We start from the raw sequence: 26,130 nt of genomic DNA, 5'->3' as shown, positions 1-26,130 counted from the left end.
CTCTCTATGTTCTGGTCCCTGGGCTTTCTTCAAGAATCAGCTAAATTTTTTTTTATTTGAAGCCTTTCCCCATTCCCCTTAATGTTAATACTTCCCACCCTAAAATTATCCCAGTTTAGCCAGTATATATAATGTCTGTACATAATTGTTTGTTAATTCTCTCCATTCAGAGCTTTGGGGGAACAGGGACATTAATAAACATTTAATAAGTTGACTTAACTTAATGCTATTCAATTATTCACTTTTATTATAAATTTTCATAGATTTTAGATTTCTTTTTTCAGTGTGAGAGGGTGATGGGAAGAAAAAAATAATTCTTTATAAATAAATAAATAATATATAAAATAATAAAATCTAATAATAAAATGAACTATGTTTTTGTTGCCTAAACAGTTTTTTCATGCAGGTTTTTGGAGGGGAGGTGGTTTGTAGTTAGGAGAAAGCTAAATCCAGACATTTCCAGAAATAATTGCATGGTTTATGTCCTAACTGTAACTGAAATGTAACTTTGCTAAAGATATATGCTGGCCAACAGGAAAGCTATCTAATCTGCACAGATGACTTTGTAAAATTTTTACTGGAGGGAAATTAAACATCATTGATGAGATCCCAAGGCCACTGGTATATTCAACTGAAGCCATCATTTTACTGATGGGTGCAAACTTTCAAACCAGTCCCATGGCAAATAAAATGTTTATGCATTCTCTAATGACTGGAACAGATGTTCCCAAACAGGAAATGTTTGGCAGCTGTTGGTTCACCAATGTGTTTCTGAAGTTCACATTTGATTTGAAGGGGAAAAGAAAGCAAATAAAGTTGGGGTAGCCTATGTTTTCTCAGAGCAGACCCATATCTACAGAAATATCATATAAAAATAAAACCTTAAATATTAAATATTTCCCATTACCCAACATTTACTATGACCTTAGGAGTATGGCTAGAAGTTAAGCCCCCTCTTTAGAAACTACCATTCCTTTGAATTTCCAAATGATAGATTTAGTTTGAGTTTCAACCCTGGCCTACCCCTTTAACTATTCTTTGTGGCTTGGTAGGCAGATATCACTAAGCCCAGGATACAAAGCTGACATTCAGGTGCTAGGGGGAGAAATCAGGAAACAGTGGGCTCCCCTTTGATGGAGGCTTTCAATGAAAGACTGGTCACTTCTGGGTACATTGGGGGGTAGACGGTAGGGAGAATGATTGTTCAAGTATGAGTTGGACGTTATGATCTAGAAAATCCCTTCCAATTCACATTTCAGTTGATATGGTAGGTGAACTTCTTATCCGACTGTTCTTAGACTAAGAATCAAGAGGACCTGTGTTCAAATTCCAGTTTCTTAACCTGGGTGACTTTGGACAAGTTACTTAACCCATCCGACCTCAGTTTTCTTATATATAAAACTCGGAAGTTGGACTAGATAGATGACCTGAGATCTCTTCCTGTCCTGTTGTTGGGATCAAAGAGAAATTCACATTTGGTTTGAAGAGGGAAAAGAAAACAAAGCTGGGGTTGCCTATATTTTCTCAAAGCAGATCCATATCTATAGAAATATAGTTAGGGCAGCTAGGTGGTGCAGTGGATAGAGCACCAGCCCTGGAATCAGGAGGACCTGAGTTCAAAGCTGACCTCAGACACTTAATAATTACCTAGCTGTGTGCCCTTGAGCAAGTGACTTAACCCCATTTGCCTTGAAAAAAACCTAAAAAAAATTATATATATATATATATGTATATGTATGTGTATATGTATATGTATATGTATATGTATATGAAGCTAGGTGACACGTCAGCCCTGGAGTCAGGAGGATCTGACTTCAAATATGACCTCAGACACTTAATGATTCCCTAGTTGTGTGACCCTGGGCAAGTCACTTAACCCCATTGTCTTAAATAAATAAATTTTTTTAAAAATTAAATATTTCCATTACCTAACATTTACTGTGGCCCATAGGAATATGGCTAGAAATTAGACCCCCTATTTAGAAACTACAATTCCTGTAAATTCCAGACATATTAACTTCCCAAAACACAAAGGGGCATCTTTTGGTGGCTAATAAATATGGATGAAATTTGAAGTTTAAAAAAAAAGTTATACCTCTGCAATACAGAAAACTGAAGGCCAGTTTTGCAGACAGTCTGTTATTTATTTTTACAGTACTTTACTTAAGATACAAAATGCATCAGTACTTAGAGAGATGGGTATCTGTCTCTCTCTCTCTCTAGCTGGTATACCATAGCCCAGCACAGGAGGAGATCTACAGACACCCCAGTACAGCACATGTTCAATAATGCCACATCAAGTTGGTTGTCAGAATGGACATGAGGGCAGGAAAGGGGGAATGTGGTGGTGGTGTTTTTAAATAGTTAAGTGGAAACGTGAAATGATGAGTTCAAGAACACCCTATACCCAAAAGGCAAAAAAAAAAAAAAAAAATCCAAAGTTGCTCTTTGGAATATCATTTCAAGTTAGGCATGGTTAACGACTATGTGGTTAGAGCCTAATTGGTTCATTTCCTTCATACTAATGCATCAAAAATTTCAGGAAAATCATGATTGCTAAAAGAGCAATGAAAAATAAAAAGCCATATACAGATAAATGTGAAACCCCAAAATTTTAAAAAAAGGAAAGAATAAACCCCCATAACCCTCCCACACACACTCTGAAGTTACAAAAACTTAACATTCCTAGGGACAGAAAGTTCCAGTATTTCCCCTCCCTTCCTTTCCCAACCCCATCTGGGCCATTTTATCTCTATTTGTTACAACAATGTGCCAGTTTAAAGGGAGCCAAGGACCAGGGAAGCATCTTTAGGAGGTTCCCATTGTCATTTGAAACAGCTTGAAAGTTTCTTTTTTCCCCTCCCAACTCAGAAATGTTGAATAAGATAAAAGGAAAAATAACAACCAAAAAAAAAATACCTATGAAAGCGAAATAAGAAACCCAAAGCAAAAATAAAAGATAAACAAAGGTGTGACCCAAGGCTCTTTAATATGAATTTTGGGGAGTGCTTGGACTGGGAAGAACCATGGGCAACATGTAGGGGGTACAACTGAGGGAGAGATTTCTCTTAAGGCAGCAGATGGGCAATTCAGGCTACAAGCCATTGGGTAGGGGGCTTTTCTAGACCTTCGGTGTCAGAGCTTGGCAGGGGAGTTCTGGCACAACCCACTGTCACGTAGGTCCATGGGCTGGCACACCTCAGTGACCAGCCTGGGGAAGTCCAGTTGCTCCCTTACACGTGGGCACTCTTGGCATGAGTAGGGGAGCTGGAGCCTGAAGAGTAGTAGAAGCGGTTCTCGCCAAATGACTGGGCATCTCCAGAGCAGCACATGATGACACAGCCACCAAAGAGGCAGAGGGTGGCCCCGATCCAGCCCGTGTAGAGGGAATAGCCAAAGCTCACGATCATGGTCTCACGGTGGGCACACACAGGGAACCAGATGGTGGCCACCAAAGCACACAGGGCTAGGGAAACACAAAGAAAGTAGTGAGCATGGCCAATTTGTCAGAGAAGGGATCACCAACCAGCGCCACCTACCACCACTGCTTGGGAGCAGTGGAAAGAACAAAGGACCTGCTTCAGATCTGGACAGTTCTGCCACTTAGAGCCTGGGTGAGGTCTCTTCTGTCTTGACTTAGGAGATCCCAGGAGCCTAGAGCAGAGGTTTAGCAATGTTTAGTAGTAGATGGCACTGATGAAGAACATTCATCAAAAGAGCTTAACAGCTCTGCCAACAGACACACACACACACACACACACACACACACACACACCAAATGGAAAACTAAAGTATTTTCTAGACAAGTCAGGGGAGAGAGAAACAAAGAAGGAAAGAAAGAAGGACAAAAGGAAGGATGGATGGAGAGGGAGAGAAAGAAAGAAAGTGAAAGAGAAAGAAAGGAAGGGAGGGAGGAAGGAAGGAAGGAAGGAAGGAAGGAAGGAAGGAAGGAAGGAAGGAAGGAAGAAAGAAGAGAAAGAGAGAGAAGAGAAAGAAAGAGAGGAGAAAGAGAGAAGACGGACACGCAGAGAAAGGAAGAGAGAAAAAGAGAGGGGGAGGAAGAGAAGAAGGAAGGAAGGAGAGAAAGAAAGAGAGAAAAGAGAGAAGATAGACAAAGAGAGAAGTGACAGAGAAAAGGGGAGAGAGAAAGAGAGGGGGGGAGGGAGGATAAACAAAAAGAGAAAGAGACAGAAAAAGAAAGAAACAAAGAAAGAGGCAAAAAAAAAGATACTGGCCTGAGTTATCCAAATAGGAAAAGCCAAAGTCTTCTTGGTGCAATTCTCCACTCACTTTATTAATATGAAGCAAGTACATTATATAAAAACTATCCTGACATCTTGTCATGGTGATGGGAATGGTGGTGCTGGTGTTGGTGGTGTTGGTGGTGGTGGTGGTGGTGGTGGTGATGGTGGTATAACTTCTCTGTAAGGAGTATTGTTTAACATCAATAAGCTACTACCAACTGGGCTTTGGAATCCTGAATTTATCATTTAGACTGTTCCCAAATACACCCCAAGAATATGAAGTCATTGAATACAATTATAGAATGTTAAAGCTGCACAAGACCATATTAGTTCAGACCCCTCATTTCCCAGGTGAAGACTGAGGTCTAGAGATGATGACTTGCTCAAAAAGACATAATTAGAAAATAGAGAAAATAGGACTAGGGCAGCTGGATGGTTTAGTGGTTAGAGCCCAATGTTCTACAGAAAAACTCATCTTCATGAGTTCAAATCTATCCTTAACATTCACTAGCTATGTGACCCAAAGGAAGCCACTTAATCCTGTTTACCTCAATTTCCTGGAAGTGGAGAAGGAAATGGCAAGCTACTCCAAGATCTCTGCCAAGAAAACTCCAAATGGGGTCATAGAGAGTTGGACACAAGAGGAAATAAGGTAGAGGTCAATATGCTTTCTACTCTCTGCCACATAGTCTTTTGAAGTAAAGGGAGTTGATTGAAAATTATATTTTGTTGTGAAATTTAACCTGAAACACACCAAAATTTTGCAATGTGTAACCCATCCTTAACTTTTGTTTAGATTACATAGAAAAGGATTATAAATAGCCTCCACAGTCATTACTACTAGACAGAATTGTCACTAAACTTTCTCATGCAACTAAATCCAAGTTTTATTTCTTCCTCTTTCTAGATATTCTGGGTAAGAGTTTATAGGTCCTAACTTCCATCACAGAATGAAAGAAACTTTTGACGCAGAATTCTTCATCATGGGATCATTTTTCCTCTAAGTATCATGAGGACCACTTAATTACACCTTCCTTAATGGGAAACTGATAGCAATAGTGCCAAGGTGGTAGGAAGCAAATGGAACTTCTGTCTCATATGAGAAAACTCTGAATTCAAGAAATATTGATTAAGCACTTACTGGATACCAGGCATTCTGGAAACAAAGACAAAAATGACACAATCCCTGCCCTCAAGGATTTTCCATTCTACTAGGGGATATAACATACGCAAATAAATATAATATAATTTCCCTAGGAAGAAAGTCCCAACAATTGATTGGAACTAGGAAGGTAGATCAAGAAAGACATCGGGTTGGAGGCAAAATGTGAATTGTGTTTTAAAGGATGCCAAGAATTCGGAGGGGATGAGATAGGAATGTCATATATCTGAAAATAGTAAAGTGATATATGAAAGGAGGGTGGAAATAGCTTCACAGTCCTATTAATCTGCCTCTATTTCCCATCAACAGTAGATTTAATGACATCTTTGGATTTGATACATTTTCTCTTATAGTATAAACTCCTTAAGAGTGGGGATTATTTGTCTTTCTTTGTTTCTCCAACACTTTCACACTAGGAGATACACATACACAAATAAATTCAATAAAATTTCCATAGGAAAAGAATCCCAACAATTGGTTGGAACTAGGAAAGTGGGTCAAGAAAGACCTCGAGTTGGAGGCAATATGCAAGCTATGTTTTAAAGGATACCAAGAATTCTAAGGGGGTAAGAAAAGGAGTGTCATATATTTGAAAATAATAAAGTGATGTATGAAAGGAGGGTGGGAATAGCTTCACTTAATCTGCTTCTATTTCCCATCTCCAGTAGACTTGATGACATCTTTGGATTTAATACATTTTCACTTATATAGTATAAAACACACACATATATATATATATATTATATGTAGATTAACTTATATAGTATATATATATATATATACACATATATATATATGGAACTATTTGTCTTTGTTTCTCCATCACTTTTCAAAGTAGCTCATAAGAAATAGTAACAGACCAACTGTAAGTTCTTTGTGAGTAAGGATTGTTCCATTTCTTGCATTTGTACCTTAATAGTTGTTGGTTGAATTCTGCAGTCTTACTGTGGTTGCTCACTTCCAGTCTGTAACATTTTCCTTTATCACTGGCACTTAAATTAAATTAAATTGGAACATTCTTTCTCCGTCTCTTCTAAATTTGAAGAAAGATTCAACATTTTCTCACCTAGGGAGAGCCTTTCAACCCATTTTACTAGAGTGGGTCCTAACTGCCCATTAGAAATTTAACACAAAAATAGCAAGCTGTACCTCTGACAATGAACTAAGAGATCCTGTTGCAACTGTTAGAACAAAGGGGATTGGATAAGATGAGGATTCCCTAGCTAATCAGTCCATGTAACTCAAATTTGCTATAAGATTATCAGTCAATAGAATGGATATTCATTGAGGGAAGGGACAGCGTTCATTTATGCTTTTGTATCTCCATTGTCTGCTCTTGTACCTCATCACAGCATGAATTCTAGAAGACTGTGCCCATGATGGCTCCTCCAAGTTAGAAAGCCTTGTAGTAGAAACTTTAGTTTTAGATTTTAGGACCAGCCTAGATAAGATCTAAGAGTGTTAGTCAGAGCAATTTCCAAAGATAATTTACTCATTTTACAGAAGGATGGAGATCTGCATTGATAGGACTCCCTATCAAATCACCGAGTCATAAAGAATCCCAAGGAAAGTGTTTTGCATCTTAGTTAGCCTGAACTATTTAAATCATTTGGGGATGTGTAGAAATACAGAAGTTAGATCTAGGGCTAGCAGCAACCCTCAGAAGCCCTTATCTAATTCAGGGGTGGGGAACCTCCAGACAACACGCCCAATTGGTGTGGTCCTGCCAAGGCAGCCACAGGTGAGAGTCAAAATTCAATAAATGTAGTAGTTCCTTAGAGATGAACTAATTAAATGTTTGATCAGATTTAGCCCATGAATGATATTATAAATATCCAAATGATTCTTGGCAGAAAAAAAGGTTCCCCACTCCTGATAATCCCTTCATTTCACAGATAAGAAAACTGAGACTCACAGCAATTGAGTGACTTGCTCAAAGTCACATGAGTAGTAAGTGACAGAGCTGAGGTTTGAAGTCAGGTGTACTGGCTGAACAATCCATTGCCCTGGTTCACATGATGATCGCTCAGATTAGATTTGATTTAATTTTTTAATTTAACAAACATGAGATTGGAAAAATCCCTGGACAGGCATTGATATAATGGAACTTTTCATAATTAAAAATGTATATGCCCAAAGGGCAACAAAAATGTGCATACCCTTTGATCCAGCAATACCATTACTGGGTCTATACCCTGAAGAGATAATGAAAAAGGGGTAAAAACATCACTTGTACAAAAATATTCATAGCAGCCCTGTTTGTGATGGCAAAGAATTGGAAATTGAGTGAATGTCCTTCAATTGGGGAATGGCTTAGCAAACTGTGGGATATATATTGTTCTATTAGAAACCAGAGGGATGGGAATTCAGGGAAGCCTAGAAGGATTGGCATAATGAGCAGAACCAGAAAAACACAGTATACCCTAACAGCAACATGGGGATGATGATCCACCTTGATGAACTTGCTCATTCCATCAGTACAACAATCAGGGCCAATTTGGGGGTATCTGCAATGGAGAAAACCATCTGTATCCAGAGAAAGAACTGTGGAGTTTGAAGAAAGACCAAGGACTATTACCTTTAATTTAGAAAAAAAAAAACTGATATCTTATTTTCTGATCTTGCTATCTCTTATACTTTATGTTTCTTCCTTAAAGGTGTGATTTCTCTCTCATCACATTCAATTTATATCCCTGTATACCATGGAAACAATGTAAAGACTGGCAAATTGCCAACTGGGAGGGGGTGGGGGAGGGAAGTATGATTAGGGGAAAAATTGTAAAATTCAAAATAAATAAAATCTATTAAAAATGTATAAGAATGAAAAAATTAAAAAACAAAAGAAAACAAAAAAATTTATATGAATGGATTATTGGTATGTGCATTTTACAGGTACATAACTACACATAGATAGAGGATTGGCCACTTAGTCTGGAAGCCCTGTCCTCAAGTCTCTATGTGGTCCTAGCAAATCTTGAGACTATAGATTTAAAGAGAAATACCAAATCATCTCCAGTGGTGGAGAGAGTTTTTGCAGTAAAGATTTTCTCCTATGCTGAAGCAAGTTTCAGACTCCTCCCCTCCAAAAAAATAATCATTCTATTTACATATGCATATAGCAAATCTTCTCCTTCCAACTCCACCCCAATAGGAAATACAGCTGGGTAAAGTAGGGTCAGAGCTTCGGAGTTCAAAGGATTCCAACCCTCTCGCTCTACAGATAAGAAAACCAAGGTCCAGTCAGGTAAATAATTTGTTCACTTGGGTCCTAAAGATCAGAGAGAATTTCAATCAAGGCTTGTGACCCATAGATTATACTACAATAATTATCTGGCATTCCCTTTCAATCTAGGGGCCTCAGTTTCCTCACAAAATAAGAGGGTTGGACAAGATTACCCCTCAACTCTAAATCTATCATCCTATGATTCCTTTTCTACCCTACCCTCTTTGGAATATGTCTTTCCAAAAAATAGCAAATGCTCACTCTGATTCCAACCATGTCATTTTAGTTTGGTGTCAAGAGCAGTAATTCTGGAATAAGAAGATATGGGTTCAAATTCTACCTCAATGCTTACCACCTGTGTGGTCTTGGGCATAGCACTTCATTTCCCTAGGCCTCAGTTTCCTCAACTGTAAAAATGGGTTACTGGACTAGATGACCTCTCAGATAGCCAACATTCTAAATCTATGACCCTATGAGGACATCTGATGGTTCCCAGATATCCTATTCTTCCAGTCTCCTATTCTTAATGTAAAATGGCACTCAAATGCCAAAAATGTCTTGATTTCTTAGCAAATATACTAGCCTTGGGTGGGACTCCTGTGGCTCTCACAAAACCACCACATCAAAACCAATGGAAAATGACAGACTGACTTCCATACCACAAGAAGAGAAATGAGAGGGTCATTTGAGATGCTGACCTTCAATTGCCCCTAGAATGAAGAATGTTTGGGGAAGAGACTGAAAACAAAGGAAAATTTACTCAGTTACAGAAATGGCTTTTGGAAAAGAGAGGGATATGTTTTGACCAGTAAAACCAAAACACAAGCCAAGCCACTATTGACCAAAAGCCATTAGTAACAGCAGCTCTCATTGCTAACATTCTTTTCTTCCACAGCTTTGTGAGGCTAAGTCACACAAATTTACCTATCACTATTTTACAGCCAGGGAAACTGAGGTTTAGAGAAGTTAAATAATTTATTCATGAATATACAGTCCAATAAGTGTAAGAACTGAGATTTAAACACACAATTCCCCAGCCTCCAAATCCAAGACTCTCTCCACTACTAACAAAGGACCCACGGATGGTTAAAAGATTTCAAAGGGAAGACCCCAAACACTTTGAGTAGATCATCAGCTGAAAATTTATAAAAGGTGTGAACATGAATGCCACAAAACGAGAAGGTATAGATGACTTGAGAACTGCACCAATGAATGTGTATCACAGAGATCCCAGGTCGATTGAATTATTGAGCATTTGGACATCCTTAAGGACAAAGGAAAAAAGTTTAGTAGATTTTCCAAGAAATTTCTCTAGAGAGACAAATGGAAACCTGTCTGATATTTTGAAAGTTTACGCGTGATATTAAGAAAAACTTAAACTAGGAAGAGTTTTATCTCTAATGTTAAAAAATCCAAATCATCTGCTAAATATGGGAGGAAAGAGAAAGAAAGAAAGAAAGAAAGAAAGAAAGAAAGAAAGAAAGAGGAGGTGGGGCAATTATCTTGACCAACCAAACTAATTTCTGGTTTTCATTTGGGATGTTAAATCCCTCAAAATGACAAAATGAAAATAAAGAAAACACTGAAACCAGTGGTCTAATTCTTTTCTTCTTGTTTCATAGAATTTAACAAGAGAGGAAGAGAAGAGAGAAGGGAAAGAAAGGGGGAGAGAGAAACAGAGACAGAGAGAAGAGAGAAGAGAGAAGATGCTTATTTACCTCAGGATAGGGAAAGGAAAGCATAAATTCTATTTCATAAGCCCAAAGAGAACATTCTTGTACAGACAGAAGGCAAGTCTTATCTTGGACTGACAGTTTGGAGAAAGAGACTATTTGCTGTCCTAAACAATAGGAAATGTTTTGCCTTAAGTTACTTTCAAATAATGGGAAAAGAGGTAGTCTTTAAATGATTTTCATATTCTTAAAAAGTAAAGATTTCTGTATAGATGGTGAGAAAAATCTGTCTCAAATATTTTTATATTTTATTCATGTCAGAATAAAAGGTACCTGTTACTCATGGTTCCTTCAGAAAGTTCAGTAGATGGAAGGCACATCATGGACAAAGTGATTGAATTAACTAGATTTAAGGATGTTGCTGATTCCACTTTGAAATAATGACTTTCTTATCATTCCTGAGAGAGAAAAAGAGGGGGTGGGGGAAGGGAAGCCTTTCCAGTCCCCTGAAATGTTTGTGTCCCTTTCTGCCTTTGTCACTCTTAGTATTCCAGACTAAAAGTCAAGGAGCTTTATAAAATATTGTCTTTAGAACAAGGAACACCATTGTCATAAGAATGGATGCTGCATGACTATGGGGGCTTGTACAAACAGTACTGAAAACTGCTTCCCAATTCACTTTGTTTATACTAAAATCTTGATTCTGACACTTACTAGCAGTGTGACCTTGAACAAGACATCTAACACTACTCTGAGGCTCAGTTTCCTCATCTATGAAAGGTAGAGAACTTGGAATAAGTAGCAACCCACATCCTTTTTAGATCCAGGTCTGGGATCCTATGATCCCTGACTTTTATAAATGTTAGGATTATAATTATAGTCTAAATATCAGCTCACTTTTTAAAAATGACACTGTTAAAGATAGCCATGATATTTCAATAGTACTGTTACCTCATGTGCATCTCATTTTATTTTTTTAATCATTTGAAACTAGAATGGTCTTTGGTTTCCCCTTTTCCAATTTATCTTTCTCTAAAATCAAGCCTTTAAAAGAAATCTATCTGGCAGGTTATATAGTTTGGGCCCCATTAGTCCACTTGTTTTTATGATAATTTGATATTCAAAACAGACATCAAACCAATGGAATAACTGAGCACACTAGTTTCCTGGCCAACTTTCAATATTTTTTCCTTTATTTCTAGCCTGCACAGGTCCCCACCTTTTTTTAACCCTTTCAAATGCTAGTCTAAGTCATATCTCTCATTCTCTCTCTCTCTCTCTCTCTCTCTCTCTCTCTCTCTCTCTCTCTCTCACACACACACACACACACACACACACACACACACACACACACACACACATCTGGTAGGACTGAAATAAACCTTAGAAATCCTCTCATTTATTGCCAACCTCCCTCTAACATTGATATAGAGAAAGGAAGCACATTTTACCATTCAGGTGCAGAAGAGGAACCTTCATTAAAGATTCTCAATTTCTAATGTGAGAAAGCCAGAAACATCAGACTACATGCCCTAGGATTGTATCAATGCCATGCCTCCTTAATTACTTGTATTGAATTTACTTTATATGTGTTTGTATTTATTCTTTGATATAAACGATGTTTCTCTTTATCCTCTTGATGTAAATTATGTTTCTTTTTATTCTCTGATATAAATTGTTTCTCTTTATTTTCATGATATAAATTACATTACTTTTATCTGTATTTTTAAGCACCTCAGGAGTAGGGATTATCCTAAGGATATCCCAGTGCCTGACAGAGTAGGCATTTATTAAATGCTTGTTGATATTTGTGCACATCTACTAATATTCTATTTGTGACTATGCAACATGGTGCTATAATGCAAGGCTCTCCTCAGCCAATTTCCACAAAAGAAAATCACTGAATCAAATTCTTAGTGATGCTAGAAAAACAAAGAAAGGACTTCAAAGATTAAAATGAGGAAGTTTCAGAGTGAAACTACCAGAGGGAAAAGTAATGTCACGTAGAAAAACTCTTTGAGCTGTCTAACTCTAAAGAAAAAAGGAGGGCAGCTAGGTGGCTCAATGGATAGAGCACTGACCCTGGAATCAGGAGGACCTGAGTTCAAATCCTGCCTCAGATACTTAATAATTGCCTAGCTGTATGACTTTGGGCAAGTCACTTAACCCCATTGCCTTAATAAATCCAAAAAAAATTTTTTTAAAGGATAGAAATGTAGCTCAATCAGAGACAAAGTTCAGCTTTTCCTTTGGAAAATTCATGTGATCCACAGCTTTTAAAAAGCAATAGGTTGGGGCGGCTAGGTGGCTCAGTGGATAGAGCACTGACCCTGGAATCAGGAGTGCCTGAGTTCAAATCCAGCCTCAGATGCTTAATAATTACTTAGCTGTGTGGCCTTGGGCAAATCACTTCACCGCATTTGCCTTGCAAAAAACAAAAAGCAATAGGCAAAGATCCAACCTTTCTATCCTATAGCCAGGATCCACCTATTTCCACAAAGGAGACTAAGAACTTTTGAATGATGTCCAAATCATTAGGAATAGGATTCTAAGATGGAAGACACTACTGGAAAAAGTACAGGGACTAGAGCTGAACAAACTAATGGCCCTATCTCCTTCATCTTATTTAGCCAAAGGCAACATGGAATAATACTGTTGAGCTTAAAGTCAAGGAGATCCAGATTCATATCCTGCCCCAAATACTTATTGGTGTGTGACCCTAACAATTCACTCTAATCAATCAATAAGTAAATATTTATTAAGCACCTACTTAAATGCCAGACACCGTGCTAAGCAATGCAGCAATAAAAAGAGGTCCTTCATAAAATGAGGCTTTTGGAATTAATGACCTTTAATATCCTTTTCATCACTAAAGGCATGATCATATAATCTCTAGGTGTATTTTTCAGTGCTGAGCACATGAGACACTAGGAAGAAGATGCTTTTAAAAAGTTTGATGAAAGTTAAATGTTAGAACATTTGGATCCTGCCTAAATCTAACTTTTCCAAGGAAAGGGGAGAGAAAGTGGGTCAGCATGATGACATTATGGATTCAGTCCTTCTATTTACTACTTATATTATTATGGGCAAGTCATTTAAATTGTCTAATTCTCACTTCTTTATCTCATAGAATGAGAGGGGATGAGTTTGTTGGCTTCTAAGGTCCCTTTCAGGTTGAAATCTTGTGTCCCCTCCCCTTTACTGGGGACAGAGTTGGTCCATTCATTGGCTTCCATGGGAAACCCTTTGGTTACTTTCTTCACAAAGAGGACCAAGGACATCACAAGGATAATGTCTTGACTTGGGTATGAAATGAATTTAAGTAAGACAAAGTCATCAACCTCACTCTCACCACCAGAGTCATCGAAATTCATTGGCAAAACAAAAGTCTGTGACTTTGGTTATCTATATAGCTCTTTGTCCTTTTCTTCCTAACAAATGGTGGATAATACTAATTTTTTAAAAAATGTTTATGTGCCCCTACCATAACCAAATAATTCATGATCTAGTAAGCTCATGGCACTTCTATTCAATTCAATGTAACAAATCTATATTAGTCACTCACTGTGCCCTAGCACATTGGGTGGTACAATTGGTGGTATCATTGGAGGTTCAAAGAGAAAATAGATCCTGACTTTACGGAACTTATGTTTTACTAAAAAGATACTATATGAGGGGCAACTGGGTGGTGCAATGGATAGAGCACTGACCCTGAAGTCAGGAGGACCTAAGTTCAAATCTGATCTCAGACAATAATAACCTAGCTGTGTGACCCTGGGCAAGACACTTAACCCTATTGCCCTGTAAAAAAAAAAAAAGATACAATAGGTACAAGAAAACATGTACAAAATAATGCAAAATAATTTTAAGAATTGTAGGATAACAAATGGGTAGCGGAAGGAAAGGTCTTCTGTGAGAAGTGTTACACAGCTAGACTTTGAAGAAAGCTCAAGAGGAGTCTCTCCACACCTAACTAGGCAGGGCTTCAGACAATGGACATAATTTCTGTTTCCAAACCTTTGCTTGAAGACTTTTCCCCTTGGTAGGGCCTGCCATAATTACACTGCTTGTAGCCTTCAAGAACCCAGCATCACCTCCATGCTGCAATGAGGTACCACAGAAATACTTTAATAAAGAAATTATTCTTATTAATGTCAATGACAATCATCTTATTTTCATATGAGGCAGTTAGATAGGATAGGGTGTATGAGTACCAAACTTGGAGTCAGAAAGACCTTAATTCAAATTCTGGATAGGCCCTTACTAGCTGGATAAGCCACTTGCAGATGTTTGCTCATCTGTAAAATGGCAGTGATTATGTCAGAATTGTGTGTGTGTGTGTATGTGTGTAACATGTTATTTTGCTAATTTTTTTCCCCCTCTTTCCTTCCTTTTAAAAAAATTATTATAAGGAATGGCTCTCTGGGCGGGCAGAAAGGGACTTGGGATAAAATCTATGTGATATAAAAGCAAGAGTTATAAATAAAACTCTATTCTAAAATAATAATAATAATAATAATAGCACCTGTATCCAAAGGTTACGGTGAGGATCCAATAAGATAACATTTGTAAAGTTCTTAACACCATGCCTAATAGTCACTAAATAAGTCCTCATTCCTTTTTGAACTACTCTCTCAGACACACTGGCACAGGACCACCCAGCATGATGTGCCCTCATCAGTGAGGGGGCTGCACCCTACGAGGAAGAAAAAATTGAAGCAGCTCAATGGAACATGATATCCCTAAGTTTAGATTACCCAACCCAGGTGGTCATATGAACTATTTGTGCCCAACCTGTGGTAGAGCATTCCAAGCTCCTGTTGGTCTGATCAACCACAGTCGGACACACTGTCATTTGTCTCAAATGTAGTGATGTCATTTTAGCCTTCTTTGATAAGGAAGGACAAGAACCAACCAACCAGCTCTCTCAGAATATATATTGCTGAGAAGGAAGCACTCTGCATTGATGGAGGGAGTTTCCTCCCTCAGAAGTTTCCTAAAACAATGAAATCACAAGGTCAATCCCTATCCCCTACCCTTACCATGACTTGCTGGAGTTTAGATAGAATTTGGGAATGTCACTATCCTGCTATTATTTTGGGATGTTTAATTGTTCTATAGATTATTGTCCTGTGAATATGACTGCTTTTTGTAGTTGAAGAAAAGCATTGGGTATCTGAGTTCATCTTTAGGCTCCCTGAAACTATCTTTATTAACTATCACTTTTTTTATTATTGAACTTCCATTAGGCCATGAAGAAGATTTATATAGTGAATAAAGGAAAAGGAACTGTGTAGATTCCTCATCTGTAGTATGACTAATGAAGATATTGTTCAAAATGCCCCATTTCCCTAGTTTGTACTGTTTTGAGAAGCTGCCACCTTGACCTCTACCCTCTCTGATGACCCCTGGGATCCAACATGAGCTCAGCTTGGTGGCTTCTCCACCAAGAGGGGGCCCAACCCAAGTCAGAGACACAAAGGACTCCCTTCTCCTTCTCTCTCTCCTCCCCCTCATTAAGCCAACTAGAGAAAACAAGGAGCTTCAGCTCTTAGGGCAGAGAAGACTCAAAAGGAAATCTGCAGGTGCCACACTTGAGACAATGAGCTTCACATTTCCAGTACCACCCCATCTGAGTCACAACAAAGTCCCACACAGTGACTGGGCAATCTGATCTCAAGTGAGCAAGGGGGAGGTGGGCAAGACTGGCAGCTCCAGAGAAGTCTGCTCCCTGATCGCTTCAGATAGAACATTTTTCTGCCAAGCCCCAAGAGAAAAATCAAGTCCAGGATTAATGGGAGATATGCATCCTTCCAGAATCCAACCAAATCCATGGAATCCAGGACCACAATTTCACTCCAAACCCTAAGTCTGGGGAATTTCAGAGAAGGGCATCTACAGCCTTCACCCACCCCCACCTTCCTACTGTTCAGTCTCTGGCTAGGTCTACAAATAAAGACCTAGGGAGAAAAAAAGAGAGAGAAGTTGTTTTTTACAGCCAGTCTGTTATTTGAAAACAAATGGTTATCTTAAGATCTGGTTCATGTTCATCTGAGCTTAGTTGGTTTGGTTCTGAGAATTGGGAAGAACATTGGATTCAATATCAGAGAATCTAGGTTCAGGTGGTCATATTAGCTATGACACCTTGGGCAAATCATAGAATCAAATCTCCATGAGGTCCTCCAGGAAAGGACCTCAGCAGCCATCTAGTCCAAATCCCTCAATTTTCATTTTTCTCATCTGCAAAATGGGAATAATAAATCCCTTGAAACTGGGCTATGATAAGGACCACCCATTCACACACAGCAAACACTTAATAAATTGACTACCTGGTGTCACATAATGTCTAGGCAAACCTTAAAATCCTGGAGAAATGTGAGTTATCATATTATAGCTGGAAGGGGTGGCTGAGTGGTGCAGTGGAGAGAGTGCAGGCTAGAGTCAGGAAGACCTAAGTTCAAATGTTACCTCAGATGCTTACTACCTGGGCAGGTCACTTAACCTCTTTTTGTGGGATTTCTTCATCTGTAACATGGGGGGGGGGGGATTAAAAATAGCATCTACCTCACAGAGAATCAAATGATAAGATTTTGTAAAATGTTTACATTTTATATGGTATATACACAAACATAAATTAATGTGGAAGGGATGTTAGCTATCAATTCCTACCCTCTCCCATTTTACAGATGAGAAAACTGAAGCTCAAAAAAAGGTCAGTTTGATTTGATTCAATTAAAAATTTTACTTAGCATCAAAGTCATTTATCTGGTGGCAGAATTATGCCTTCAATCTATGCTTCCTGACTTCCCATCAAGGGCTCCCTCCACTATCCCAAATCATTTTGTGAACATGTATAGACCTAATCTTTAGCTCCCAGGCATAAACAGTTTTTCTTTGTTTCTTCTCTTTCCTATGACTGTTTTCTATTCTCTTTTAAGGGTTGCTGACTGGGACATCGTCATGCCCATGATGGATCACTCTAGATTCTCCAGATGAGCAGAGTCTCTTTGCTGATGGCCAACTGTCCTTCAGCAGATGGTCATACTTAGAGGGAGGACTTTATGCCGGTGCCAAGCAGTAAAGTTGCTTGGCCAAGATCACAAAGTGTAGATTAGGGGCAAGATCTGGACACAATCAAGCTACCTGGCCAGGGTCACAAAGTAGGGATGGGGGCAAGATCTGGACTCACAGCTTCCCAGATTCAGAACTGCTTCCATCACCACATGATATCTTATAAGGTATAACTTCATGCAGATTACTTGGAAACAGCCAAGCCCCAGGGTTAGATGTGTGAGGCTGCTTACCCTGCAGCCAAAGGAGTGGTCCCTTCCAGTTGCATTGCCTCCTCCCTGAGTCTTCAGGAGCAGTTTAAGAGGAGGAAATAGCAAATTCACACCAGTAAAAGGAAGGGAGGAGGGGAGGAGGCAAGAGGTGAAAAGGATTTCAATTCAGATTAATCCTAATGATTTCCCCATCATCCCTCAAGTGGACGGAACAGCTGGGAGGATAAAGCAAAGACCAAGATCTGCCCAGAAAACCTTCTCAACAGACCTCCCCAAGAGTGTAGAGGGAGTGGTCATGTGATCATTGTTTTGTGTTCTGCATACACATAAAAAGTCTTTGTGCCCAAAGACCAAATGCAGATCAACTGTCACTGGCCCTCCAAACTCTTCCTCATAATATTCGGAATCTCTGGACATTTTTGGTGAGGTTTTGTTTTTTTTTTTTTTACTATTTTAAAAATAATAACAGCTAGAATTTGCAAGGTGTTTTAAGGTTTGCCAAGCAATTTAAATATTCTATCATTTGAGCCTCACAATGATTCTGTAAGATAGGGAAAGTGAAGTTGGAAGAAAAGCCTTGGGGCAGCTAGGTGGTGCAGTGGATAGAGCACCAGCCTGGAGTCAGGAGGACCTGAGTTCAAATCCGGCCTCAGACACTTAATAATTACCTAGCTGTGTGGCCTTGGGCAAGTCACTTAACCCCTTGCCTCGAAAAAAAAAAAAGGCAAAAAGAAAATCCTCCTCCCCCACCCCACAAAGAATCACACTGCTGCCAAAAGGCATAACTGATATTTCTAGATTAGGAGATATAGAATTTTTATTCCAACTAGTCATGGTTATCAAAATACATAAATAACAAAAATGATAATGTTTGAAATTTATATAGCATTTTAAGGCATGCAAAGTTCTGTTTGAGTATCACAATCATCTTGTAAGGGAGATGCTTTTATCTCTGTTGTTCATTTTTACAGTTGTGCCCTACTCAGTTCCCTGACCCCATTTGGGGTTTCTTGGCAGAAATCCTGGAGTGGTTTGCCATTTCCTTCTCCAACTCATTTTACAGAGGGGGAACTGAGGCAAACGAGGTGAAGTGTCTTGACCAGGGTCACACAACTAATAAGTTTCTGAGGTTAAATTTCAATTTGGGAGAAAGAATCTTCCTGACTCCAGGCCTAGTACTCTATCTTCACCACCTAGATGCCCCTGTTTTAAGAAGGAAATTGAAAATCAGATTAAGTGACTTATCTAAGAACACTCAGGTAGTGACAAAGGCATAATTCTAAACCAGATGTCAATTGATTCCAATCAGAACTCTAAGATGGAAGAAGGACTGAGGAAGGAAATACAAACAAATAAAATTCTAGGGTAAAAAATAATGACCAGGCAGAAGACCTTGTGCTATATGTGGCTTTTTCAGCCCCTGCCCATAGGCAAGTTGGTCATTGTTAATAGCATATTATCAAACTCATTCACATACTAGTCTTTTTGTCACTTTTGTCTTCACTTTTTCTGTTCTAGTCTTTCCTTTTACTCCTCCTCCCTGTGTGATTGCGTATTTTGCTGTTATTGAGTCATTTTTTAGTCATGTCTGACTCTTTGTGATTCCCCTTTGGGGTTTTCCTAGAAAAGATACTGGAGATTTTCTCCATGTCCTTCTTCGGTTCATTTTACAGATGAGGAAACTGGGGGTCTTTCCTTTTGCTTTTTCTTCTCCTTTCCCCACCTCTTTCTTGTCTGTATCACACCGTGGGTACCCACAGATGTTTCTTAATTCTGTTGAGAGCACTGATAAATTGCTAAGTCACCAAGGACACATGGCAACCCCCTCTTTTCCTAAAGGTCTTCAAGGATGGAAATAACCAAATAGTTCTGCAAATTTTTCATCACCCTCTCAGAATGCCAACCATTCAAGAGGGATGGAAAAGTCATTATGAAGTAAATATGGGATCAGTGATGTGGGAGCTCAGGACCATTTGTTTAGCCTTCTCATTTTATGGAAGAGGTAAATGAAATGCGGGTCATTAAAGTCACTTGTCTAAAGCTATACAGTAGTTCAGAATCAGAGGTCATATTTGAACCCCCGTTTTCCAATTTTAGAACCAGAGTATTTTTTTTCCTGTACTACTTAATGAACATTTGAATATCTAAGAAGTTGATAGAGTTGTGATGGATGAAAAGCTGATGGAAAATCTGCCCTTACCTAACAGAATCACCATGATCCCAGCCAGCTGAGAGCGCCGATATTTGGCAGCTCCTGGCTCATGGCCCATCCGGATGCAAGGCAGGACAGTCAATAGCAGGAAAATGGCAGGTAGCCCCAGGACTGATGCAGCGATCATGAGGGCTCGGCATGCCTGTACATAACCTGTCAGGAAGAAAGCCAATGAGAAAGGGTTTTAGACCAAGGACTATTGGTATTTGAGTGAGCAAGGGGTCACCAGAGTTCATGGCCCCCTCCTTCCACTTGCTAGTCTAGATGGATAAGACCATCTCCCATATTTAATAAGATATCTATCTCAGGGCTTAGGATATGCTTAATTTTGAAAGGATTCACTACATGTTATTACCTTTCCAAGTAACTAATGGCTAAAAGACAAGAAAAAAATTGGGGATCACTGCTTCCAGTTTGATTTAAGATGAGGGATGAGGGAGATACCAGCCCATGGACAACTCCTTTCTGATCTCAGATTTTCCAATACAGAAAAGATTTCCCTACTCCAATTGTTTCTTTGCTCTCTATCATTTGGGATCATAGATTTAGAGCTGGAAGAGACCTCCAAGTTTATCTCTCTCAATGCCTTGATTCTGCAGATGCAGAAATTGAAGTACAGAAAGGTTAAGTGATTTGCACAATTCAGAGAGATAATAAGCACCAAAGGTGGGAATCAAACCCGGATCCTTGGGTTCTAGAACTAGGCAGACATTCAGTTTGGGTGGCAGCTTTTGTATTTGGCTTTATGGCTACCATATTACTCCAGACATGAGTATTTCTTCTCCCCAAGTAGTCCGAGGGCTAAGACAGCAGCATCTTCTCTTTTGGAACTCTACATTGGGCCTTGTGTAATGCTCCAGAGAGTCTCAATTAGTACACAAGTTTGGAGACACAATGACAAAACTGAAAAAACTCTGGCCTTCAAGGAGCTTACCTTCTAACAAGAACATTCTATAGACTACCATTCCCCACCCCCCCAACAATAGTTGTTTGTTGAATGAATCAGGAAAAAGAGGACTAGAACAATTGGTTGATTCAGCCAATGGTGTCCTTGAGATCAGATTAGACTAACACCCCTTAACCCTGATCTTGGAGTTTGGTACCCCAGGAAATCAATAGAAAGCAACCACTGGAATTAACTAAGAGGAGAAAGTAGCTAAATTGGCTGTGGACTTCCAATCTTCCACTATCCTACCTTAGTGTTGAATCTCCTACAGTTCTGAGGAATGGTGTTTGAACCCGTCAGGGGCAGACCTGCTCCTGATACAATCTTTTTTGCCACATAGCTCAACCATCCTTCACTAAAATCCTTTGTCAGCGACTCACAATAGTGTAGAAGTGACCTTGGGTTCTCAGAGGAAAAGACTGAGCACAACCTGTATCTGCTGCCCTCCATGTTCAGCCTAGCTGGTTTTGGAAGACTTATCTTCAGAAGAGAGCCCTCCCACACACACACACACACAGAAATTTTTTTCAGCCATTGCAACTCAAATGTGCTAAGAGAAAGACAAAACTATGGAAATCAGTGATGTGGCTATTGTCTCTTTTTAGGAATAATGATGAAGACTTCTGAGGAAAGGTTTCTAATGCTCCAATAAGATCCAAGAGGTATCCTTCCTTGGGGCTCTATTATTAAAAGAAGAGATTTCATGAAGGATGTTATTCCCGCTTCATGAGATGAAAGGTTCTGTGACCGTAGGCAAGCTAGTCCTCCACCTATCAAAATCTCACCCTGATCTTAACCTTGTAAAAGCAGCAAGGATTGCTAGAAAGAGCACTGAACAGCGAAGCCCACTTGAACCTGAGCTTAACCCCTAACTGCAGTTTACTCCTCACTTTCCTCAGTTTAACCTCAATTCCCTCAAATTGATGGGGTTGGACTTGCTGACTGCACAAAGACTTTCCACTTCTGCCTTCTAGAATATCAACAACCAAGACCAAACCTATCTCTGTCTCCCTTTCTAATTCATGTAGACAAGTGCTTGCTAGAGTTGATTCATACTGGAGAGAGAGGAGAAGAGGAGAGAGTAAAAGAAAAAGAGAGCTGGTTGTTAAATTTTCAGTTTGATCATTTATACCTAAGAAATCTGCAGATGCTGATAAATCAAGGCTTGATGTTTCATTTTGCTAATTTCTTGATTAACAAAATGATAGTAAGGGCAGTGTGATGGCACAGTGGATGGTGCATTGGCCTGGAGTCAGGAGGACCTGAGTTTAAATCTGACCTCTGACACTTAATAATGACCTAGCTGTGTGACCTTGGGCAAGTCACTTAACTCCGTGCCTTGCAAAAACCAAAAAAAAAAATGACAAAAGGATAGAGATGTTAATAACACAGATTAAACTTTAAAATGAGCTTTGCGCATATTTTTTTCCCAGAGTTCCCCATGGGGGGGGGGGACAAAAGCCTGAGGAAAAATGCCATTTGTTAAGTCTTCCTTCTGAAATTCTTTTTATGGAATCATCAAATTCAGAGAGGGCTTACAGGTTATTAAGCCTAATCTCCTCATTTTACAGATGAAGAAACTGAGTCCCAGGGAGAGTAAACAACTTGTCCAAAAACAAACAGGGAACAGAAAAGAGATTCTAATCACTGGTACATAGACTTAGAACTAAAAGAGATTATGAACTAGACCAAGCAAGTCATTTTGCAGATGAGACAATTGAAGTTCAGTAAAGTTAATTAATTTATTCAAGTTCTGACAGGGAATCATCAAAAATAGGCTTTGACCTCCAGGTTCTCTCCCTCCAAGTCAGTGCTCCTATGACCGTATTAACACACACACACACACACAATCTTCCACTATACTACCTTAGTGTTGACTCTCCTACAGTTCTGAGGAATGGTGTTTGAACCAGTCAGGGGCAGACCTGGATTCCTACCTGCTCCTGATCATTAAATTTTCAGAGTGCGCATTTCAGAAATCAGCAAAAACTACAAATAGGGGCAGCTAGGTGGTGCAGTGGATAGAGCACCAGCCCTGGAGTCAGGAGGACCTGAGTTCAAATCCGACCTCAGACACTTAATAATGACCTAGCTGTGTGGCCTTGGGCAAGTCTCTTAACCCTATTGCCTAGCAAAAACCTAAAAAAAGAACTACAAATAAGGATTTGATTTGTTGTTTTACTGATTGTCTAGGCTAAGAAAATGATAGAGAAGATCTTAATAATGTGAATTAAACTTTAAGAAACATCCTGTGTATATTGGAGGTTGCTAAGTATTTACTAGGTTACTAATTATTTCCTGGGTATAGGGAACAAAAAGGTGATGGAGGTGATGAAGATGAAGGATTAGTGTTGGAATCTCATATTTAGGAAAATGAGCTCCCATTCTCTATAAACTGACTGTCAGTTGGGCAATGAGCATTTATTAAGGACTTTCTGTGAGCCAAGCCCTGAGAATAGAAAGACGAAAATACAGTCCCAGCCCTGGAGAGGATCACATTCTAATATGAAGACAATATGTAAAGAACCTGGGTAGCCACGATCAATGTGTAGTGGAAACTGTAGATGGAAGCTAATTTTAGAAGGAAAGAATTAGCAAGGAAGGACCAAGTAAGCCCTCCTGCTGAAGGCACCAATTTGAATCCTGAAGGAAGCCAGGAGGAGAAAGGGAGGCCGCATAGGATTCTAAGGGGCCCGGAGGTTCACCAGTGAAAATGCTCAGTCAGAAGATGGGGTTTCTAGTTTCAGGAACACCAAGATAGCCAATGTCCCTAGAGCATAAAATATATTCAAGGGAGTTATTGCAGAATTCTTACTAGAAAGGTAAGTAAGGGTCAGCTTGTGAAGGATTTTAAATGTCAAACAGAGGATTTATATTTGATCCCAGAAGTAATTGAGAGCTTCCAACATTTACTGAATAACTGGGTAATTTAGTCAAACCTGTACATTTATTTGGGAAAAAATCACCTTGGCAGCTGAGAGGAATGGTTGGTTCTCAGAAGCATAAATTGGCTCTGCTCCCACCTACCACAGGGCTCCTGGCAGCTCAAAAGAAAACTATCTTTAAGGGAGGAGGAAGCAAAAGAGCCCTCATGAATTAAATAAAAATGAAATTCTGAGAGATTGGACAGACACTGGTACTCATATGTCACCACACCCCAGGGTCAGTGAAGGAAGGGACCCGAAAAGATATGATGCTATGCAAAGATAAGCCTTCCAAAAGCAACTCAACTGGACATGGAGGGCAGCAGATGCAGGCTGTGCTCAAAGTCTTTTCTTCCAAGAACCCAAGGTCACTTCTACATTATCATGAGTCCCTAACAAGGGATTTTAGTGAAGGATGGTTGAGCTATGGGGCAAAATAATAAATCAGAAGTGGAGGGGGAAACTGGAGGGGTGAAACAGAGGGGACAATCAGGGGATGTGGGTTATGAGGTGCCAAGGGCCAGAGAAGTTGTCCCCATGTTTAGGTAAGGGGAATGTTTGCATCACTCCAAATGATCTGTCAGTCCCTAATTCTGTTTGGCCTCAGAGGGTAGGACCAAGAGCAACCAGGGAAGTGGCAAAAGGGTCACTTTAGGCTTGATGTCAGGAAAAAACATTCCAGTCATTTGAGCTGTTCCGAAAAGTTTTGGATGGTCTGAGAACCTTCCTCCAACCAACCCCTGGAGAACTTCAAACAAAACAAAACTGGGTGACCCCTTGTTGACTATATTGTAGAGAGAATTCCTGTTCAGGTAGTGGTCAGTCTAGATGTCCCAAGCTCTCTTGCAACTCTGACGGTCTAATTCTGAGCCTCAAAGGAAAGACTGGCTGAATCATGAAACCCCTGTGCTTTCTGGATCAAGTATGGTAGGCAGATGGAGGAGAGGAGGCTCGATCTCCGGAGGAGCGGAGATTAAGGCAGAAATAACTGAGGCGGAGGAAAACCTAAATCACTGAAGGGAGGACTTTTCATCGGTTCTCGCCTCCCTAAATATTGGAGTTAGTTAAGGAAGTAATCTTGGGGTACTGCCACCCAGGGCAGGGAGAGAGACCTTACTGGTCCTGAAATCCACGCCTCTCCCTTGATAGCTACGGGATGGATTTTTGACCCTTTCCCCCCAGGAACTAGCAGATCCTCACGGGGCTAGCCCCAAAGTGGTGAAATAACGTGCCCTCCGGGATCCTGGAGGCAGTAGTCACCAGCTTGGAGCTGGACCAGTTTTCTGCAGTCCCAAGCTCCTGCCTTTTCCCCTGGGGGTGAAGGTAGGAAGAGGGCTGGTTTCCCATTGAGAGGACCTGGTTCCGTTCCCCCATCTGAAGCTTGCGCCCTATGGCAACTTGGGCAAGTGGCTCCACCTCCCGCAGCCTCAGTTTCCCTTAGCTGTACAATGAGATAATACGACGTGGCGAGTGTCGGAGGTCTCTTCCTCCACAGCCCTAGCGTTTCGAAGGGTCAGAGGGTTAGTCCTTTCCAGGACTTTTACAGTAATCTAGCCCGACGCTCTCATGCTGCAGGTGCAGCCTGCCTTCGCCTCCAGTACTCCCCTTTGCCTTCTGTCCATCCTTCAGGGTTAGGACCTCTGCCACTCCCTGTTGGACACGAGGAGCAAACCCAGGGATGGCTGCTGGGAGAAGTTAGGACAGAGCCCAGAAGGGGCGCCCCAAGAGCCCCCTCCGGGCACGGGCAGAGGAGGGCCTAGGGGGAGGCGGCAGCCCCTACCTGGCAGGATGAGGATGTCCACGAGCGGTTTGCAGTGGTAGAGCCCCGTGGCCATGACACAGTCTGCCCAGAGCCCCTTGGAGCCCAGCTCGTCCATCTTCCGGCAGGTGGTGATGGTGTAGCCGCAGGTCACTACCCAGTCATTGGTGGACGTGGTGACCAGGATGCCGATCCAGCCCACGAAGCTCGTCACGAATCCAACCAGCTGAAGGCAAGTGGCGACCATGGCCGCGGCCCCCCGGCCCCCCGCCCTCCTCGGCCCTGGAGCAAGCCGGCTGTCCCTGGGGCTCGGCCGCCGTGCGCAGCCCCGACGGCGCGGACGGAGCTGCCTTGTGCGTGCCCGGGCTGCGAGAGCGGGGACTGGCACCGAGCGGCGGGGAGCGGGCGGGCTGGGGAGCGCGCCCCCCGCCCCCCGGCCTTTAAACCGAGGGGCCCCGCCCGCCCCCGGCCAATCCGGAGAGGCCAAGGCGCCGGAGCACCAACCAGGAGAGAGGACCAGGAGAGGGGCGGGGTGGGGAATCGGAGGGAGAGAGGGGTGGGAAAGTGGGGAGATGGGGGGCGTGTGTGGGGTGTGTGTGTGTGTGTGTGTGTGTGTGTGTGTGTCTGTGTCTGTGTGTCTGTGTGTGTGTCTGTGTGTGTGTGTGTGTCTGTGTGTCTGTGTGTGTCTGTGTGTGTGTCTGTGT

The 26,130-nt window shown here is 40.7% G+C and overlaps 1 protein-coding gene across 1 annotated transcript; it reads right to left on the bottom strand.

Annotated features, from left to right (window-relative positions):
* Positions 1-2,972: 2,972 nt before the first annotated feature.
* On the bottom strand, positions 2,973-25,854 carry CLDN11 (claudin 11). The gene is made up of 3 exons (XM_074190914.1): positions 25,448-25,854; positions 19,786-19,950; positions 2,973-3,466 (listed from the first exon to the last, which is right to left on the bottom strand). The coding sequence occupies exons 1-3, from the start codon at positions 25,671-25,673 to the stop codon at positions 3,234-3,236; spliced, it is 624 nt and encodes a 207-aa protein (XP_074047015.1). The 5' UTR covers positions 25,674-25,854; the 3' UTR covers positions 2,973-3,233.
* Positions 25,855-26,130: the final 276 nt, after the last annotated feature.

This window comes from Macrotis lagotis, chromosome 6 (assembly GCF_037893015.1).
Source record: "Macrotis lagotis isolate mMagLag1 chromosome 6, bilby.v1.9.chrom.fasta, whole genome shotgun sequence".
NCBI classification, from domain to species: Eukaryota; Metazoa; Chordata; class Mammalia; order Peramelemorphia; family Peramelidae; genus Macrotis; species Macrotis lagotis.
The sequence above is the reverse complement of the archived record's forward strand: the minus strand, read 5'-3'. Positions and strand labels throughout refer to the sequence as shown.